The sequence below is a fragment of the Dendrobates tinctorius genome, unplaced genomic scaffold (genome assembly GCF_039654945.1).
Source record: "Dendrobates tinctorius isolate UK_male_01 unplaced genomic scaffold, ASM3965494v1 ptg000294l, whole genome shotgun sequence".
Taxonomy (NCBI): domain Eukaryota; kingdom Metazoa; phylum Chordata; class Amphibia; order Anura; family Dendrobatidae; genus Dendrobates; species Dendrobates tinctorius.
In genome coordinates, this window is record NW_027361961.1 from 4,005,586 (window position 1) to 4,027,020 (window position 21,435).

General features: G+C 46.0%; 1 protein-coding gene across 1 annotated transcript in view; it reads left to right on the top strand.

Annotated features, from left to right (window-relative positions):
• Window positions 1-21,435, top strand: part of LOC141073007 (uncharacterized) — an 85,847-nt gene that overhangs the window by 8,912 nt on the left and 55,500 nt on the right. Inside the window, 5 exon segments of the mRNA XM_073560289.1 lie at window positions 4,422-4,571; window positions 4,701-4,877; window positions 4,959-5,082; window positions 13,167-13,264; window positions 13,463-13,553. Of these exon segments, the coding sequence (XP_073416390.1) occupies window positions 4,494-4,571; window positions 4,701-4,877; window positions 4,959-5,082; window positions 13,167-13,264; window positions 13,463-13,553 (568 nt within the window). The 5' untranslated portion in view covers window positions 4,422-4,493.

A 21,435-nucleotide genomic window follows, 5' to 3' on the forward strand; every position in this document is an offset into this window, starting at 1 on the left:
AAAGCATATATAGAATGGGAGGAATAGGGCTAAGTGACAGCACATGTGAAAAAGACTTGGGTATACTAATAGATCACAGACTGAATATGAGTCAACAGTGTGATGCAGCAGCAAAAAAGGCAAATGCAATTCTAGGATGTATTAACAGAAGCATACAGTCTAGATCACGTGAAGTCATTATTTCCCTCTACTCCTCTTTGGTCAGACCTCATCTGGAATATTGTGTCCAGTTTTGGGCACCACATTTTAAAAAAGACATCAACAAACTGGAGCAAGTTCAGAAAAGAGCGACCAGAATGGTGACCGGTCTGCAAACCCTGTCTTATGAGGAAAGGTTGCAGGATTTGGGAATGTTTAGTTTGCAAAAGAGAAGACTGAGAGGAGACTTAATAGCTGTCTACAAATATCTAAAGGGCTGTCACATTGTAGAAGGATCAACTTTATTCTCATTTGCACAAGGAAAGACTAGAAGCAATGGGATGAAACTGAATGGGAAGAGACACAGATTAGATATTAGAAAAAACTTTTTGACAGTTAGAGTGATCAATGAGTGGAACAGGCTGCCACGAGAAGTGGTGAGTTCTCCTTCAATGGAAGTCTTCAAACAGAGGCTGGACAGACATCTGACTGGGATGATTTAGCGAATCCTGCTTTGAGCAGGGGGTTGGACCAGATGGCCCAGGAGGTCCCTTCCAACTCTACGATTCTATGATTCTATGATTCAATGCCTCATCAACAACCATAGAGGTCTCTAGGAGACCTCTGGTTGTTATGACAATGTATCGCTGACCCCCGATCACGTGACGGGGATCGACGATGCACGTATCTCCGGCTTGGCGGCTGGAAGCACTTGTTAAATGCTGCTATCAGAGTTTGACAGCAGCATTTAACTAGTTAAAAGGTGCGGGTGGATCGCGATTCCACCTGCGCCTATTGCAGGCACATGTCAGCTGTTCAAAAGCTGAATGCAGGCCCCATAGGGGTAGATTGTGCCCCCATACAGCGGCTTAGGGCAGTAATGCCCTGATGGCGGCCCTTCCCCAAACAATTAACTTACATGTCTGTAATACTTTATTTTTCTCCTAGCCCTTAGTGTTATTATAGACAGGAGTTTCCAAGAGCGCTAAATTCAGGGCAGTCCTAGTGCTGAACGAGCCGTGCGGCCCAATCTAAAGTTGTGTTGTATTAGTTGGTGGAGCTGCTCTTTTCTCTGCATTGTTCTTGGTGAAACAATCTTATCCATTTTCAAGATGGACGCTGAGGTCAATTATAGTCAGTTGTTGTGTGATGCAGGTCTCCTGGGAGTGTGCTCAGGGCGTGCGCTCCTTGCCTATCAAAGGGGCAGCACCTTCACATCTGAAATGGGAGACTGTCACGGATGTGTCAGAGGCTGCAGACCGTTGCATTGCATCTGTCTGCAGAAGGTCTCAGTAGTTTGCTTTGCGGACGAGTGGTCACCTCCCTCAGTGCTAATGGTCACACCTCGACCTGAGTGTTGATATACTTGCTGCTGGCAAGCGCGAGTGATATTTTCTATTTGTACGTCCCTGTTGAGGCATGGAGTGTTAGGCTTCGGATTCCTGGCACTGCACAGCAGGAATCCAGAGCCAGACATCCTGCGGTCTCTCATTCTCCTCCGACCACTCAGACTCCTGCTCAGCAATCACGGCGAGCCAGGCATTCTCCTCAGACTCGTTTTGTGAGCCTGGATGTTGCTGCCACCTCTGGTGCAGCAATGGTAGCGCAACCTGCTTTGCAGGGAACTGCTCCAGAGGCTAAGTCCTCGTGCCGTGCTACTTGGCATGCCCGCAACTTGTCCTCTCAGTGGAGAGCAGGGGTCACATGTGCAGGTCCTTTGTCGGATCTGATTGGTCCTTCCCAAGGTACTGGAAGGTCCCGGAAGCGCATGGCTATAAAAAGCCCGCATCGCGGCTCGGCCATGCGCTAGTGTAGCATATTATTCTTTGTCTGTATGGTGATGGATGTATGGACTGGTGTCTGACTCGTTATGAAACCCCTACCCTCTGATATTACGAGTGGTGACCGAGTGTGAATAGTCAGCTGCAGGGTTGTGGCAAGCTACACGCCACTTGCTCCACACCTACACTAGCGTTCGTCGGCGCCCGGTCCTCGGCGCCGACGCTTGTGGCTTTTCTCTGCTGCTGCGCTGTAATAACAGCAACTATTGGTGTTCGCGGCTGTGACGCCACACGCAGGCCTCTGTGACGCTAACAGGGCCTGTGCCTTTGCTTTAGTGTTCTCCAAGCGACTCTGTGTTTGTACGGAGTCGCCCTTAGCGTTCGGGTGACGTTAACCCGAGCGCAGTCCCGCACCTACTAGGTGCATCCGCCATTGTTCAGCAGCGGTCTTGTCACCTACCGCACGGTGGACCCCGGGCGGCGAACGCACCTACTATTATATATATTTGGTGCGTTCCGCCGACCCCAACATGGAGCTGCAGCAGTTGCCTAGTGACCTCTTTTTCTGAATTAGACGGATGGCGGTGTTTCTCTCTGAGTCTACACAAGCTAAGTTTCCCCTTGTTTTGTGTATCCTAGCTGTCTTTAGCGGTAGTGGGGATTGACTAGCACTCATCCTGTCATTCCTGGTACAGGGTTTATTGCCAGGGTCATGTGGGGATTAGGAATCCTGCTCGACGATAGGAGAGGAACCTATGTAGGGACGATAGGGCAGACAGGGTGACGTTAGATCTGTTTAGGGGTCTCCACTCCCCCTTTCCTAACGTTTGGTTCCCTTTCCCCTATGCCTTCGTGTTGAACTTAGCCTTTCCTTCACGTTACATGATAGAGATGTTTGATATTTAAGGCGCCCTCCATTGTTGGGAGGTACCTTATCAATTTTAGTAATCAGTGTGTTTTCTGCTACTTAGTGGTAAGGTCCCTGTACCTGTGCTCCCTTAACCTGATCCTGTCCATCATGTTTGCCCCTGTTTGAACCTGATCATGTGCATCCTTCTGTAACCTGAGCCCAGCCTGCATCTACCAGAACCTGATGTCTTGTACACACCTATACCGATACCCTCACCAGTGCAGTCTGAACCTGCACCTGTGTGATCCTGTACCCGAGTCCGTCCTGTGTTCCTGAACACCAAATAAAATAATTATGCGGACATTATAGATGTGATCATGCTAAAGCGCAGGCGCCACCACCGGCACTTGCCTGCTGAATGTGAATTTTTTTTTTTTTTCAAAACATATTCAGTATGTAAAATAGGGGGCAGGTCACTGAGGGATCAGTGACCTGTCATAAGCTATATAGATGAATATGTAATCAGAGCAGCACATAAAGAGCCCCGCTCACAGCCCCAGCACGAGAATCTCATTAACTGAAAATTGCAAATAAAGATTAAACAACCACAAGATGGATTTCATCAACCAAGGTATCATTGTAATCAGTATAATGGCACCATTGTGATCAGTCTGCATTAGATTATAGTGATTGCCGTCTTGGCCATTCCACAATATTATCGGATATTGTAGAGGATCATATGATCTATGTGTTTCTGTAATATATTGAAGATTTTCACTTCGTCGCTGAATAATGATATCTCGGCTTAGAAAGTCCCGTCCAACCATTACAATAGCTGCTTCATTAACACCGGGAGAATTAAATCTCCTTTTCTGCTCACCATCCGGTGTCTTGTCTGCTCTTATTCACCCTGATATTCCGCACTTGGCATTCTTTCTAAGGCTGTATTAATAAGGTTTACTAACTGATTGTGTAGATGGAAAAGTCTTTGCAAATTCAAAACAATGTCTGTGTCTCAGGTATGGCTTCACTGTGTTGATCAGTTTGCATCTGTTCGTCTCCCGAACAGCAAATTTGTAAATTGGGTCTTGATTTGCTGCAGGAAACATCAAACCTACTTTGTGATATATTGTCCCTGGACTTAACAAAACTGCATTTATGGCAACTTTTAAAGTCCAGTTGTCATACCATAGGATGTCATCTGGAAAGATGAAGTGTATCTCCTAATAATTTGTAGTAAATGCTTAGACTCAGGAGTTGTTCACAACATTTGTGAAAAAAGTGGTTCGGGAGGTAGACTTAAAGGTGGCAAACTGACTAACTTTAAATCTCCAGGTATGTGGTGGTCAATGGTTAAACTTCTTTGCTTGACATATTACGTCCATTTTGTTATTATGACTTTCAGATGTGACCTATAGTACTGACTTGAGTCGTAGTGAAACACTTCAAAGCTCAAGTCAGCCTGACTACATTATTTTGATGACGTTCATCCTTTTCGTTCAGATGTTTCCGCATCTCTTGATTCAGCCTTTCTTTATTTTACACTAAATACTGTAAAATAATAAATCTCCTCATATGTTTTCCTTATCTTCAGTAATTGTATTATTACATAGGATTTTTATGATGTTACATCGGCTCATCTTCTCATTCAGGTCTCTACAATATCGGATCCTCTCAGTGAAGATCTTCTATAGAAGAGAATTTTCCTGATTTACCCATCAAGGATGGATATGGACAGAGACAAGATGGTGGAGAGGATATTACACCTCACACTAGAGATCCTCTTCCGGCTTACTGGAGAGGTGAGAGATTCTGATGACCTCACATTACATCATTCTTATCTACGGGAATAACAGATGGACAGAACTGGAGAGGTGAGGACTCTGGAAATGTCTGTAGTGCGATTTATTAATGTGTCTCTCCATAACCAGGATTACACAGTAGTGAAGATCTCTAGTGAGCGCTGTCAGGACTGTGTGTCTGAGAGATGGGGAAGACCACTGAACCCAATCACGGGACCTCCACCTCACCCCCTGATACATGAGGATGTCAATGACCAGAAGATCATAGACCTCACCTACAAGATGATTGAGCTGCTGACTGGAGAGGTGACACTGCTGGGAATGCTGGGACATTATACAGTAACGCTATGAAGGAATCGGGGATGACCGTATCTTTGTATGTGTCAGGTTCCTATAAGGTGTCAGGATGTCGCCGTCTACTTCTCCATAGAGGAGTGGGAGTATTTAGAAGGACACAAAGATCTGTACAAGGACGTCATGATGGAGGTTCCCCAGCCCCTCACATCACCAGGTAATAGACAAGACTAAATACACACAATCTATAATTATTAGTGATGAGTGAGCACTAAAATGCTCGGGTGCTTGTTGCTCGGGTTGAGCAAATTGGAATACTCGGGTGCTCGACCCAAGCAACGAGCCCAATGTAAGTCTATGGGAAACTTGGGTTTTTTTGCCGTCATGCCCTGGAAGCACTTCTGACTTGGGCAAGGTTCACATTTGCAGCTGGGTGAGCTGCAGAGGGCTGCGGACGTCCTCCATGAAGCTCCGCCCACGGCCGCGCCTCCTCCAGTCAGCACCGCCTATGGCCGCATACTTCTGCATGCGGCCTGCGTACCCTATCTTTAGCACTGGGTACGCAGGTCATGCCGCAGTATGCGGATGCCTCCGCATGCGTTGTTTTGACGATGCGACGAAGAAAACAAATTCCAACATGGTGCATTTGACCCGGGTCGCTGCATCGTCAAAACGACGCATGTGGAGGCATCCTCATACTGTGGCACGACCTGCGTACCCATTGCTAAAGATAGGGTACGCAGGCCGCATGCAGAAGTATGCGGCCGTAGGCGGCGCTGACCGGAGGAGGTGCGGCCGTGGGCGGAGCTTCACGGAGGACGTCCGCAGCTCGCCCAGCCGCAAATGTGAACCTTGCCTAGGTCACTGCTGTGACCAATGTTAACAGAGTGTGATGCCACTTTTACAGGTGCACAGTAAAGCATACAAAAACGAAACCAAAAAGGATTTTACAGGGAAATATGTTAAGGGACATCCTTTCCAGGGTGATAATTTGTATGTAAGGCCAAAGAAATAACCCATAAAAATTGCTCCTTCACCACTTGGGCTATGTTCCCACGTAGCGTTTTTGATGAGTTTTTCAACTTTACCGTTGCTTTCAACCAATACAAATGCATTCACTGGGAAATGTCATTGTAGCATTTAACAACCTTAGCTGGCCATGTGGTGTGTGACACATCATCAGAAACATCTTGTTTCATTTATGAAGGAGGGACTCTTAAAGTTACAAAGCCTATTTTTATTGGGGCATCAGTCGGCATTACTATTCTTAAAGGGCCATCATTAAACAGTGGGTCTCCTATACTGTTATTGCCTATGCAAAAAATTAGGATGCACCCCAATATCCCTTTCACGAGATGTACAGGAGGGCCTCCTGAAAAAATGTTCCCATTATAAGAAAGTGGGTCTCCCTTAGTGTTTGCCTATGTATTGAATGTAAGGCCTGCCCTGCACCAAAGTTACATGCACCCCAATAAGCCTTTGAATACAGGTACTGGATGGCCACATGCAACCATTAGTTCCCATTTTATTTCATTTGGTACTCCCATACTGTTTGCCCATGAAGTGAATGCAAGGCCTGCCCCGCTACACACTTATACACACCCAAATAACACTTGGAACAGATGTACTGGATGGCCACATGAAACCAAAGTTCCCATTATTATAAACTTTGTACTGCCACACTGTTTGCAAAGCCAGCCTTGCCAAAAAGTTACATGCACCCCAGTACGCCTTTCAAGCCACATACTGGATGGCCACATGCAACCATAGTTCCCAGTATTCATTTGGTACTCCCATACTGTTTGCTTATGCACCCCAATATCCCTTTCACGAGATGTACAGGAGGGCTTCCTGAAAAAATGTTCCCATTATAAGAAAGTGGGTCTCCCTTAGTGTTTGCTTATGCACTGAATGCAAGGTCTGCCCTGCACCAGAGTTACATGCATCCCAATAACCCTCTGAAGCCACGTACTGGATGGCCACATGCAACCATAGTTCCAGTATTCACTTGGTACTTGTAACGCCTTTGGAGGAGAGCACCCTAGAGTGGACCCACTGGGCCGTGGTACTGAACTCCCCTGGGTGAGCTGAACCTAGTGATCCGACCCCTATACAGGGATTGTCAGGGTTAAGACCAGGGGACCCAAATACCACGACTGCCAGTGCCGGGGGGGGCGTAGGGGCAAAGTCTAGGAAGTCACGGAGGGTAGCAGCACACAGGTTCATAGCGAGTTACTGTGCACAGGGGAATCGGGTATACAGGAAAGCGAGGCATTATTCCAAGGGCTGTTGCTGTGAAAATGGACATGCGGAGCAGGTCACAGGAGCTACCGGAGATGTTAGGCAGCAGGCAGCACTGTGGAGCAAACAAAGGCAAGGCAGGGATTAGGAGAGCACTAAACTAAAGTACAGAGAAGTACACGGAGGAGCTGACTATAAGCAAGGCTAGCACAAAGCAAACTTACACAATAATCAGGCACCTCCCCTTAGAGTAGGTTGCCTGAAATACCCTGTACCTCACAGCAATTGGCTGAAAAGTACTTCCAGGTTAGGGCATGCTGGCTCTTTAAACCACACGAGGAGGGCGCGGCTGCATCCAAACACAGCGTGCGTGGCTGCATCCAAACACGGCGTGCGTGAGCTCCGAGAGCCAACAGCCAGAGGCAGAACAGGAAGAGCTGCAAAGGGAGAGGTAAGGCGATGTCCCTGACACACAGCATGCAGGGATGCCGGAGGCACAGCTGGCAGAGAAGGGTGAGAGGTGATGGACCGAGGGGCAGCAGCAGATGACCTAACAGTACTCCCATACTGTTTGCTTATGCATTGAATGCAAGGCCTGCCCTGCACCAAAGTTACATGCACCACAATATGCCTTTGAAGCCATGTACTGGATGGCCACCTGCAACCATAGTTCCAGTATTCACTTGATACTCCCATACTGTTTGCATATGCATTGAATGCAAGGCCTGCCCTGCTTCAAAGTTACATGCACCCCAATAACCCTTGGAACAGATGTAGAGGTGGGCCTCCTGAAAACAATGTTCCCATTATTAGGAAGTGGGTCTTCCATAGTGTTTGCCTATTCATTGAAAGCAAGGCCTGCCAAAAATTAGGAGGCACTTCAATGCCCCTTGAAAGAGACATGGAGGAAAGTCTCATGAAAAAATGTTCCCATTATAAAGGAGCGGGTCTCCAATACTTGGAACACCCATACACTATGTCTATGGGCTGACAAAAAAAATGTACCCCACAGGGGGAAATGTTTAATTTTTTCTTTTACGGGCATCAAAACACGCTTTCAAAAAACTAGAGTTGCTGTAGCATCACTGAATATATTCACCCTGTTGTTCTAGTGGTGTATGAAGAGACGTGGAGGATGTCTCCCAATGAATCTTTTCCCAATTTAAAAGTATACTTGGAATGCCCATACACTAAATGTAAGGGCTGACAAACATTTCCTCCTGGGGGGTACGTATTTTTTTACGGACATCATAAACACCATTTCAAAAAACTAAAGTGGCTGTAGCATCACGGAACATATTCACCCTCGTGTTCTAGTAGTGGTGGAGGATGAGGAGAAAGAAGATGACACCAAATAGCCAAAATCAGGAAGCGTATACCCATGTGTGGGTGTGAAGAGGTGTATGGGAATAGACCTCCCAAAAAAAGACAATGTATTGGAGGTTATGTTTCGCTGTTATCATTCGGTGGTATAGAGAAGTCTGGCCCAATCCAGCCCTTGTTCATTTTTATAAGTGTCAGCCTGTCTGCATTTTCAGTTGACAGGCGAATGCGCTTATCAGTTATAATTCCACCAGCGGCACTAAAAACCCGCTCTGACAAAATGCTAGCGGTAGGGCAGGCCAGGACCTCCAAGGCGAAGAGAGCCAGTTCATGCTACTTATCCAGCTTGGATACCCAATAATTAAAAGGCACAGAGGATCACGGAGGATGTTGGTACGGTAAGCAAAGTACTCCCTCAGTATCTTTCAAAACATTACATTCCTTGTGACATTACCCCGAGCCTCACGGCCAGGGCGATGGGAGCGTTTGAGAAAACTCTCCCGGAACTTGGCCAGTGTTCCCCTGCCTCTGCTGGATTGGAGTTGTGTCTCTCACCCCTGTACTCATTGATTGTCCAACGAACTGTGACGTCTGCCGCCAGTGTTTTCAGATGGGAATTTTTTTTAATATTTCCGCAACAAGGGCCCTCTGGTACTGCACCATTTTAATAGACCTGTCTGCCTCTGGAGGAAGAGATTGAAAGTTCTCCTTGTTGCGTGGGTCTAAAAGTGTCACCAACCAGTAATGAGAGTCACCGTAAATTTTCATAATGCGAGGGTCACGGTAAAGGCAGCTCAACATAAAGTCAGCCATGCGTCCAGACTGGTAACAGGCAAGGCTTCCGTGCCCTCACCAACAGAACGACTGATCATGGTGTCCTCCTCCTCCTCTCTGTCCTCAGGCCATCCACGCTGAACAGACGGTATGAAAGTTGTGCTTGTAGTACCGTCTATAGCGCATGAAAGTAGCTCCTGTTCTTCCTCCTCCTTCTCTTCCTCATTGTCAACCAATCCACTTTGGGATGACATGAGGCTGGGATGTGTGTAATCACCCTGTATGATTCCTTGCTCCATTTTCTCGTGCTCCGCCTGCAATGCATCCTCTTTCATTGTGAGCAGAGAGCTTTTCAGAATGCTGAGAAGCGGGATGGTGACACTAATTATGGCATCATCGCTGCTCACCATCATGGTGGATTCCTCAAAGTTTTGGAGGATGGTACATACACTATATCTGAAATCCATGTCCACTCCTGAGGTCTTATGTGTGGAGTCTGACCTGAATAGCGACGGCCTTGTTGATGATGGTAGTCAACAACTCCCCTCTTCTGCTCACAAATCCTTTCCAACATATGCAGTGTAGAGTTCCAACGCGTGTGGACATCACACACCAGTCGGTGAGCTAGAAGCTGCAAACGCTGCTGAAGCACGGCAAGGGCGTCAGAAGCTGGAGCTGAATTTCTATAATGGTCACACAGGCAGCGTACTTTCACAAGCAGATCCGGCAGCTCTGGGTAGCTTCTGAGAAACCGTTGAACAACGAGTTTAAGCACATGAGCCAGGCATGGTACGTGTGTCAACTCGCCTCGCCTCAGAGCCGCCACCAGGTTTCGGCCATTGTCACACACGACCAGGCCTGGCTGTAGGTTCAGCGATGTCAGCCACAAATCTGCCTGCTCTTTCAGAGCTGTCCACAACTCTTCAGCATTGTGCGGTTTGTCACCTAAGCATATTAGCTTCAGTACAGCCTGTTGACACTTGGCTGAGGCAGTTCTGCAGTGCTTCCAGCTTGTGACTGATGTGGTCATTTTGGAGATGGAGGAGGATGAGGTGCAGGAGCTGTAGACTATGGGGGCAACAACCCTGACTGACATAGGGCCCGCAATCCTCTGCGTCAGGAGGACGTGTTCCATTCCAAGGTCCGCCTGGGTCCCGGCTTCCACTTTGTTAACCCAGTGTGCCGTCAGCGAGATGTAGCGTCCCTGCCCACAAGCACTTGTTCACATGTCCGTGGTTAGGTGGACTTTCCCAGTAATAGCATTGTTCAGGGCACAGGTAATGTTGAGGGACACGTGATTGTGTAATGCCGGGACGGCATACCGGGAGAAATGGTGGCGGCTGGGGACCGAGTACCTTGGGACGGCCGCCGCCATCGGGTTGCGGAAAGCTTCCATCTCCACAAGCCTAAAAGGCAACATTTCGACCGCAAGCAGATGAGAAATGTGTGAATTTAGTACTGTGGCCTGTGGGGGCGTTGGCTGCATATTCATGCTTGTGTTTCAATGACTCGGGTATGGGTAACTGACGGCTGCGCTGGGACAAGGACGTGGACGTGCTTGATGATGGTGGTAGTTGAGTGTGGGAATTGACAGGTGCAGGGCAGGAGGCATCTTTGCATGCACCGTGGACAGGGGATTGGCTTGCAAACACAACATTGGAAGAAGCAGTGTTTTCACTCACAGACACTGTTCCTGGAGCCTGGGGTTCGGCCCACAAAGTTGGGTGCTTTGCTGCCATGTGCCTGATGATGCTGGTGGTGGTCAGGATGTTAGTTTTGCTACCCCTGCTGATGCTGGTCTGGCAGGTGGTGCAAATGGCTTGTTTGAGGTTAGCGGCAGAGTCAACCAGACTCGGGAAGACCTAACAGTTGTACTGCCGACTTCTGTCATCCTGGTGTTACGAGGAATGGTTGCCTGCCTTCTTTCTGCGGCCACCACACTACTTCCTGCCTGTTGGGTGCTACACCTCCCTCCCCCTGTGTGCTGCTGTTCTCGCTCTGCATGTCCTCCTGCCAGGTTGGGTCAGTTACTATAACATCCACCACCTCGTATTCCACTTCCGCACCCTGGTCCTCCTCCTGCCTTGCTGGCAATTGAATCTCATCATCGTCCACCTCTTGTGACACGTTCTCACCGTTGCCTTCGTGTGACCAAGGCTTCTCAAATATTTAGGTATCTCTACATGTGATCTCTTCTTGCCCCGCTTCAAGTGGACCGGGCGAGAGGCCGGAATCTATAAATGGAAAAGCGAATAGCTCTTCACAGTGTCCAAGTGTGGGATCAGTTGTCTCCGGGCACTTAGCATTGTGGGAGGAAGGAGGATCAGGGCGAGGAATTTGCGATCCAGACTCACGGCTACTCAGACTTGACCGTGTGGAAGACAGGGTGGTAGTGGTGGTTGAGGAAAACTGACCGGAACCATTATCTGCTAACCAACCAACAACCATTTCACACTGCTCTGGTTTCAATAGTGATGTCCTGCTGCAGGCCCCTAGTAATTGGGTCATGAAGGTCGGGCAAGAAGATATGGGTGTTTGTTGTGGCACAATTTCAGCTTGCCCACGGCTTCAGTGTCTACATACACCATCACGTCCACTTCCCCGTCCCTTGCTATGCACCTTGCCCATTTTAAATGGAGCACAATATTTTCCACGTTCACTACAAATGGCTGAATTGGTAGCGAACTTGTATGTGATCCATGTGCAGGAAAACCACACTTTAAAATATCTGGACTGTAGGTAAAAATTTATTTTTGGTTATCAAACTGGTGTCAATAACTAGGGTAAGACACAGCAAAAAAGGTGAATGTAGTCCTGAAATGCCACAATTTGTAGCCCAAAGGTAGATCAGGCGTCTGATGGAGTTACCACACTATTCAACATGTGGCCTGTATGTTTGTTTTTTATCAGAAAAATACTGTATAGAATTATGGTAAGACACAGCAAATAAAGTAGAATGGAGAACTGAAAAGCCACAGTTTGTAGCCCACAGATCAGGCGTCTGACGGAGATACTACACTGTTCAATATGTGGCCTGTATGTTTATTTTTTTACAATAAAATACTGTACAGAATTACGGTAAGACAGCAAAAAAAGTGAATGCAGGCCTGAAATGCCCAAATTTGTAGCCCAGAGATAGATCAGGCAGATAGCACACTGTTAAATATGTGGCCTGTATTTTTCTTTTTTTGCCACCAAAATTGTGTGAATAAGTAGGCTACGACACTACAAACCAAAATTCTTTGGAGGACTGAAATTGTAAAATATTTAGCGCAATGATATGCGATGCGTGTGGTAGATAAAACACAGTGTTAAAAATATGAACTGTAGCTAAGTATTTTTTTGGCAGATAAATATTTTTTGGACAGCTAAATGGTGTAAAAAAAATGTTTATAAGACACTCCAAACAACACAGTACCACAAAAAATGCCAGAATTTTCTGCACACAGCTGTGATGCCTGGGTTGGGCAAAGCTGTTTAAAATTGCATATACCACGTAAATAGTCCTTAATAGTTGACTGTTGGTTTGCTGGATAGGTGGATTCAACTATGGTATACAACACTAACTAATAAAAGCACAAATCTCTCCCTCTCTCAGCAGCAGCTCTCCCTACACTGTCTGATTCCAGATGTGACTGTGATGAGCAGGGTGGCAGCAGGTCTCTTATAGACCTGATGATGCTGTGCGGCCAGCCAAATACTGCAATACCACAACATGGCTATGGCATTACAGTGCATGGCAGACAATCCCTGCATGTTGATTGGCACTCTAAAGAGCGCCAAACTTGGCGGGCGGAGACCCGAGCTCCCGTCGAATAATCCCGGAAATGCTCCGTGCTCGCCAAGTACCGCGAGTTTAGTGATACTCGGGCGAGTAACGAGCATTACCGAGTATGCTCGCTCATCACTAATAATTATCTGTATGTAAAGAATGAATTCAGTCCCTGTATGTGTTTCCTCCAGATCTATCCAGTAAGAGGACAACACCAGAGAGATGTCCCCATCCTCCTCTTCCACAGGACTGTAAACAAGAAGATCCCAATGTTCCTCAGGATCATCAGGTAGATGGAGAGAAGGTGTCAGGAGATCTCCCCTATGATGTGTAGATGGCTGTGAAGGTCTTGTGCTCAGTCTTGTTTTATCCACCAGTATACTAGGTTTTATACTTGTGTAATGAGAACGGTGGAGATGGCAGGATTAGAGCTGATCATAGATGTGACTTCTCCATCGGTCTGTGACTTTTACAATATTTGTTTCAGGGTGAAGATCTGACCCATATTAATACTACAGAGACATATGTGAGGGGCAATGAGGGGTGTAAAGAGGAGATTCCTACATATGACTACCCAGGTGAGTAGTAACCACTAAATGCAGAGAAGTCACAGATTCTTCTCAGTCCTCAGCTGTGGCTGATTTATCGGTGGTGTAGTCCAGCCGTATCACAATCGTGTGATCACCATTTTGCCTGTAGACCACAACCCTCTCCTCTACCCAAAACTGTTCAAATAACTTTTGGTCATTGAAAGCCCCTTTTATTTATTTATTTTACTCATTTGTATATTAATTATTTTATAATTCCACAGCGTTTTACAAACATTATTGGCACTGTCCCCATTGGGGCTCACAATCTAGAATCCCTATCAGTATGTCTTTGGAATGTGGGAGGAAACCGGAGAACCCGGAGGAAACACGGAGAAAACATACAAACTCCTTGCAGATGTTGTCCTTGGTGGGATTTGAACCCAGTCCCCAAGCACTACAAGGCTGCAGTACTAACCACTGAGCCACCGTGCTGCCTTTTCAATAGATCTGTCAGTTCACCGTGGGTCAGGCGGGGAGTGTCATGAACTCATTTTCTGCTCCACCAGTTGAGAGCTCCCCTTCCGTTCTCCCTCTGGTGGTGACAGGAGGTAGTGCGGTTGGTCTAAGTGGTAGTGATCTGCCACCTGATGAGGAAGATAACGATTGGATCTCTGGAGTATCAGACTGGATATAAGGCAGCCGACGCCCTATCCGGGTGCTGGTGATTCAGTCTGCTTCTCAGGTCCTAGACTTCAGCTCTCTTCCAGTCTACTCAAGTTAAGTTTGTTTTTTTGCTATTGTTCACACTTGCGCTTGTTGGTCAATTCAGTTTTTTGTGTAATCAGCCTGCCCCTGCTGGGGCTATGCTGAAATTCCACTCCTATTAATCAGTATTTGCCAATCTGCTTTTTGTCCCTTATTAGATTGGCCTCTTTTTTTGCTCTGTCTCAGAATATTTCAGAGTGCTGATATAGGTTTAGAAGTCTAGTGACTTCAGGGTTAATTTTGCTATCAGAAGTGTTGGACAATATTTGTGTAGGTTTTTTTTGGCAGATTGCTGACAGTGTCTTTCCTTTTTAGTTAGCCGGGCACCATTGTTTGCTCAGCCTATTTTCCTGCCTTTGTTTGTATTTTCATCTTGCTTCACCGTCAATACATGTGGGGGGCTGTCTTTCCTTTTGGGGTCTGCTCTGGGGCGGTTAGTTTTCCTCTTTTCCTGCTTTAGGCTTATGTAGTTCTCCGGTTGTGACGAGGCGTCTAGGACCAATGTAGGAACGCTCCACGACTGCTGCTAGTTGTGCGGGTAAGATCAGGGATCTGCAATCTGCATAGTTACCAACTTCTCTGGTTTTCTGAGACTTAGCTTGTTGTCTTTTTTTCCTCCTCGGTTTCCAATTCATAACAGAATCACCAGCCATACCGCAGATTCTAGGGTACTCAAAAGCAGGAAAGAATTGTTAGAGAAAGAGAGAGGAAAAAAAAAAAAAAGTGTCAGAATTTTTTTTTTTTTATTATGTATTTTTTCCTCTTTTTCTCTGGGGCCGTAGGAGGATTTTTTTTCCTAATGGAGATTAAGCAACTGTCTGATCGTGTGGAGCAGCTTGCTGCTGAAGTACAGGGAATTTCCACCTACCTTATTCAGTCACATGCTGCTGAACCCAAGATTCCTACTCCTGATGTGTTTTTTGGGGATTGGTCTAAATTTCTGAATTTTAAGAATAATTGTAAATTATTTCTTGCTTTGAAGCCTAACTCATCGGGGAGCTCCGTGCAGCAGGTTAAAATTGTCATCTCCTTGCTGCGCGGCGATCCCCAGGATTGGGCTTTTTCTCTGACACCTGAAAATCCTATTCTGACTAATGTGGATACATTTTTTCAGGCCTTGGGGTTGTTGTATGATGAACCTAATGCCGTTGATCAAGCTGAGAGAACCCTGTTGGCATTAAACCAGGGTCATGATTCTGCAGAGTTATACTGTCAAAAATTCCGAAAGTGGGCGGTCCTTACTACATGGAATGATAGTGCATTGGCAGCTCTCTTTCGTAAAGGTTTGTCAGACCGTAAAAGATGTTATGGTGGGATTTCCTGTTCCCTCTGGTCTGGATGGCTCTATGTCATTAGCCATTCAAGTTGATCAGCGTTTACGTGAACGTAAAACTACACGGGAGGCGCTGCCACCTTATGAACAAATGTCTGAACCTATGCAATGTGATGGGGTTTTGTCTAGGGCGCAACGTCGGGAGTTCAGCAGGCGTAATAAGCTGTGTTTTTTCTGTGGAGACGCCTCTCATACTATTTCTGTCTGCCCTAAATGAGAGAAACATTTTGCACACACATTTGCTGTGGGCAGTATACAACCTAAGTTTCTTTTGGCAATTACTCTGATCTGCTCCTTGTCCACATTTTCCACTAAGGCTTTTGTGGATTCAGGAGCAGCTCTGAATCTGATGGATTTGGACTTTGCTAAACGTTATGGTTTGTCCATGACGCCTCTGCAGACGCCCATTCCTTTGAGGGGTATTGATGCCACTCCTTTGGCGGAGAATAAACCTTAGTTTTGGACCCAGGTGATAATGCGAGTTGCCCCAGACCACCAAGAAAATTGTACATTTTTGGTGCTGCATAATTTGCATGATACTATTGTTCTGGGGTTCCCCTGGTTGCAAACTCATAACCCAGTTTTGGATTGGAAATCTGTGTCTGTGGTGAGTTGGGGTTGTCGGTGTGTTCTTTGGGCCGCTCCTGTTTTCTCCACCTCTCCTCAGTCTCATGATATTCCTGATTATCTGGCTGATTTCTCTGATGTATTTAGTGAGAGTAAGTCTGCGTCTTTGCCTCCTCATAGGAGTTATGACTGTGCAATTGAGTTGATGCCTGGGTGTAAATTTCCCAAGGGTCGGCTTTTCAACTTATCTGTACCCGAACGTGATGCTATGAGATCCTATATTAAGGAGTCATTGGAGAAGGGTCATATTAGACCATCCTCGTCACCTTTAGGTGCTGGGTTTTTTTTTTTGTGGCCAAGAAAGATGGTTCATTAAGACCGTGTATTGATTATCGTTCCCTTAACAAGATGACGGTTAAATATCAGTACCCGTTACCTCTGATGTCTAATTTATTCTCGAGAGTTAAGAGTGTCTGCTGGTTTACTAAGCTTGACCTCAGGGGGCGTATAATCTTATTCGCATCAAGCACGGGGGTGAATGGAAGACGGCGTTTAATACTCCGGAGGGACATTATGAGTACCTGGTGATGCCTTTTGGGCTCACTAATGCCCCTTCTGTCTTCCAGTCCTTTATGAATGATATTTTCCGTGACTTTGTGGATACGTTTTTGATCATCTATCTGGATGATATTTTGATCTTTTCTAGTGATTGGGATTCCCATGTGGAACATGTCCGGACTGTGTTCCAGATTTTGAGGGAGAATTCCCTGTTTGTTAAGGGATCGAAGTGCCTCTTTGGTGTACAGAGGATTTCATTTTTGGGATTTATCTTGTCTCCATCGACTATTGAAATGGACCCGGCCAAGGTACAGGCCATTTATGATTGGGTTCAGCCTACTTCTTTGAAGGCTCTCCAGAAGTTTTTGGGTTTTTCTAATTTGTATCGTAAATTTATAGGTAATTTTTCTAGTATTGTCAAACCACTGACTGATCTGACCAAGAAGGGCGCTGATGTGCTGAATTGGTCTCCTGAGGCTGTCTCAAAATTTCAGGAGCTTAAGCGGAGATTTACTTCAGCTCCAGTTTTACGGCAACCTGATGTCTCACTTCCATTTCAAGTGGAGGTGGACGCTTCTGAGATTGGTGCAGGAGCTGTGTTGTCCCAAAAAAGACCCTGTGACTTCTAAGATGAATCCCTGTGCCTTCTTTTCTCAAAAGTTTTCCTCATCTGAACGCAACTATGACGCGGGCAATCGGGAATTGTTGGCCATGAAATGGGCATTTGAGGAGTGGAGACATTGGTTGGAGGGAGCTAGACATCAATTTGTGGTCCTCACCGATCACAAGAATCTGATTTATCTGGAGTCGGCCAAACGCTTGAATCCTAGACAGGCTAGATGGGCCTTGTTTTTCACGCGTTTTAATTTTGTGGTCTCTTTTCTTCCGGGCACTAAGAATGTTAAGGCAGACGCCCTTCCTAGGAGTTTCTTTGCTGATTCTCTTAATGTGACCAAGCCTACTACTATCCTAGGTGAGGGGGTAGTTCTTTCTGCCATTTCGCCCGATTTGAGACGCGCCCTGGAGGAATTTCAGGAGGATAAACCTGAGCGTTGCCCTATGGGAAGATTGTATGTTCCTGACCAGTGGAGAAAGAGAGTGATGTCTGAAGTCCATTGCTCCGCATTGGCTGGTCATCCAGGTATTTTTGGTACCAGAGATTTGGTGAGTCGGTCGTTTTGGTGGCCTGCCTTATCTCGTTATGTCAGGAATTTTGTACAGTCCTGTGGGACTTGTTCTCGGTCTAAACCCTGTTCTCATTCTAGTGGGTTGCTGATGCCCCTGCCGGTGCCCAAGAGGCCATGGACCCATATCTCAATGGATTTTATTTCTGATCTTCCTGTCTCTCAGAGAATGACTGTTATCTTGGTGATTTGTGATAGATTTTCGAAGATGGTCCATCTTGTACCACTCCCAAAGTTGCCATCTTCCGCTGAGTTGGTGCCCTTGTTTTTACAACAGGTGGTTCGGTTACACGGGATTCCTGAGAACATTGTGTCCGATAGAGGGGTCCAGTTTGTTTCCAGATTCTGGAAAGCCTTTTGTTCCAATCGGGGAATTCAGTTATCCTTCTCCTCTGCGTTTCATCCCCAGACCAATGGGCAGACTGAGAGAACAAACCAGACGCTGGAGTCTTATTTAAGATGTTTTATATTTGCTGATCAAGATGATTGGGTCTCATTTTTGCCCTTGGCCGAATTTGCGCTGAACAATAGAGCTAGTTCTGCCACTCTGATGTCACCCTTTTTTTGTAATTTTGGGTTTCATCCTCGATTCTCTTCAGGGCTAGTGGAATCTTTGTCCTGCCCAGGTGTAGACACTGTGGTTGTGAGAATGCAGCAGATATGGGACCAAGTGGTGGATAAGTTGTCACTCTCTCAGGAAAAGGCCCAGCGTTTTTCCAACCGGCATAGGACCATTGGTCCACGGTTTAAAGTGGGTGATATGGTTTGGCTGTCGTCTACGAATATTCCTATGAAGGTTGCATCTCCAAAATTTAAGCCAAGATTTATTGGACCTTATAAGATTTTGGAGATTCTTAATCCTGTTTCTTTTCGATTGGCTCTTCCAGTTACGTTCAAAATCCATAACGTATTTCACAAGTCACTGTTGAAGAGGTTTGTTGAGCCAATAGTTCCTGTGGCGGCACCTCCTGTTCCTGTATTGGTTAAAGGCAATGTGGAATATTAGGTAGAGAAAATATTGGATTCTCGTTTGGTTAGACGGAGACTCCAGTATTTGGTCAAATGGAAGGCTTATGGCCAGGAGGATAATTCTTGGGTCTCTGCCTCTGATATTCATGCCAATAGATTGGTTCGTGCTTTTCACCGGGCCCATCCTGATCGGCCTGGTGGCATGGATGAGGGTTCGGTGACCCCTCCTCAAGGGGGCTACTGTCATGAACTCATTTTCTGCTCCACCAGTTGAGAGTTCCCCTTCCGTTCTCCCTCTGGTGGTGACAGGAGGTAGTGCGGTTGGTCTAAGTGGTAGTGATCTGCCACCTGATGAGGAAGATAACGATTGGATCTCTGGAGTATCAGACTGGATATAAGACAGCCGACGCCCTATCCGAGTGCTGGTGATTCATTCTGCTTCTCAGGTCCTGGACTTCAGCTCTCTTCCAGTCTTCTCAAGTTAAGTTTGTTTTTTGCTATTGTTCACACTTGCGCTTGTTGGTCAATTCAGTTTTTTGTGTAATCAGCCTGCCCCTGCTGGGGCTATGCTGAAATTCCACTCCTATTAATCAGTATTTGCCAATTTGCTTTTTGTCCCTTATTAGATTGGCCTCTTTTTTGCTCTGTCTCAGAATATTTCAGAGTGCTGATATAGGTTTGGAAGTCTAGTGACTTCAGGGTTAATTTTGCTATCAGAAGTGTTGGACAATATTTTTGTAGGTTTTTTTTGGCAGATTGCAGACAGTGTCTTTCCTTTTCTGTCCTTTTTAGTTAGCCGGGCCCCATCGTTTGCTCAGCCTATTTTCCTGCCTTTGTTTGTATTTTCATCTTGCTTCACCGTCAATACATGTGGGGGGCTGTCTTTCCTTTGGGGTCTGCTCTGGGGCAGTTAGTTTTCCTCTTTTCCTGCTTTAGGCTTATGTAGTTCTCCGGTTGTGACGAGGCGTCTAGGACCAACGTAGGAACGCTGCACGACTGCTGCTAGTTGTGCGGGTAAGATCAGGGATCTGCAATCTGCATAGTTACCAACTTCTCTGGTTTTCTGAGACTTAGCTTGTTGTCTTTTTTTTTTTCCTCCTCGGTTTCCCATTCATAACAGGGGAGTCTGCGAAGTCTCAGTGACCACCGCTGACGTCACTTATTCTGCACTGACTCCTCGCTTGACCTGCAGTAAACTGACAAAGTGGGAAAATGTTCAGAAACTTTCCCACGCTAATCCATCTCCGGTCAGGAGGGGAGACTGTGCAGGCAGCTTCTCAGTCATTCCTCCGTGGTTTACAGCCGGGCCGGTCGCATTAGCACTGGTCCCGGTTGTAAACTATTTAACCCCTTGATTTGGATTGCGGCGTGGGACTTGACTGTAGGGCAGACAGGTATGGGATATTGTTGCTTTTTTATTTTGGATTTTTTATATGAGAACGATGGCTTCGATTGGATTGGGAGTGTAATAAAGATGGAAAAAAAGTGTGTTTATTTAATTAAAAGTCTTTATTCTTAATGTCTGTTTTATTAACCACTTTCAGACTAGTGGATTAATAATCGATACTTTACTCTTTTTCTCATTACGCCATTTCACAATCGGGTTAATTTTTTTTTTTATATTGATCGAACGATTATGAACGCGGCAATACCAAATATGTGTATGTTTGATTTGTTTTATTTTGAATGGGGCGAAAGGGGGGTGATATTTTTTTATATTTTTAAAAGCTTTTTTTTAAAACTTTTGGCATGCTTCAATAGTTTCTATGGTAGACTAGAAGCTGCCATAATCTGATCGGCACTGCTACATACAGGCGATTATCAGATCGTCTGTATATAGCAGAATTGCTCACTTGCTATGAGCACAGACTACCGGGCGGCGCTCCTAGCAATCCGGCAGTGACAACCATAGAGGTTTGCTGGAGAACTTTGGCTGTTATGCCAACCCATCGGTGACCTGCAATCACTTGACAGAGTCACTGATGGGCGGGATTTCCAGCACGTTTGCCGGAAGCGCAAGTTAAATGCCGCTATCAGAAATTGACAGCGGCATTTAACTACTGAACAGCCGTGGGTGGATCGCGATTCCACCCGTGGCTGTTGCGGGTACATGTCAGCTGTATATATCAGCTGACATGTGCCCGGAAAGGTGCGGGCTCCGCGCCGAAGCCTGCACCAAACAGGGGGAGTCTGACATCAGCATGCTGTTACACCACTGTAGGAAAGGGGTTAAAAAAAGGTCTCCATTGCATCTTCCAAATGCCCAAGATTTAAATTTAAGACACCTCAGCCCTGCACTATAATAAAAAGTTCTCTTTGAATGTCTAATATTTCTCCTTGAAATTCATCTGATAGAAAATATTGGCCCATACAATAATTTAATTGCCAAAAGCCACCAAGCCCCACACTTTAATTACCCCAGAGAGGTTTCATCACTAGTTACTCATTTTATTTTTACTGAAGAAAATTGTTGTTTGGTCATTTCAGTAGATATGTTATTGTCTGTAGTCACAGTTTTCTCCATCATCCTTCAACCCCACTACATGGATTTGGA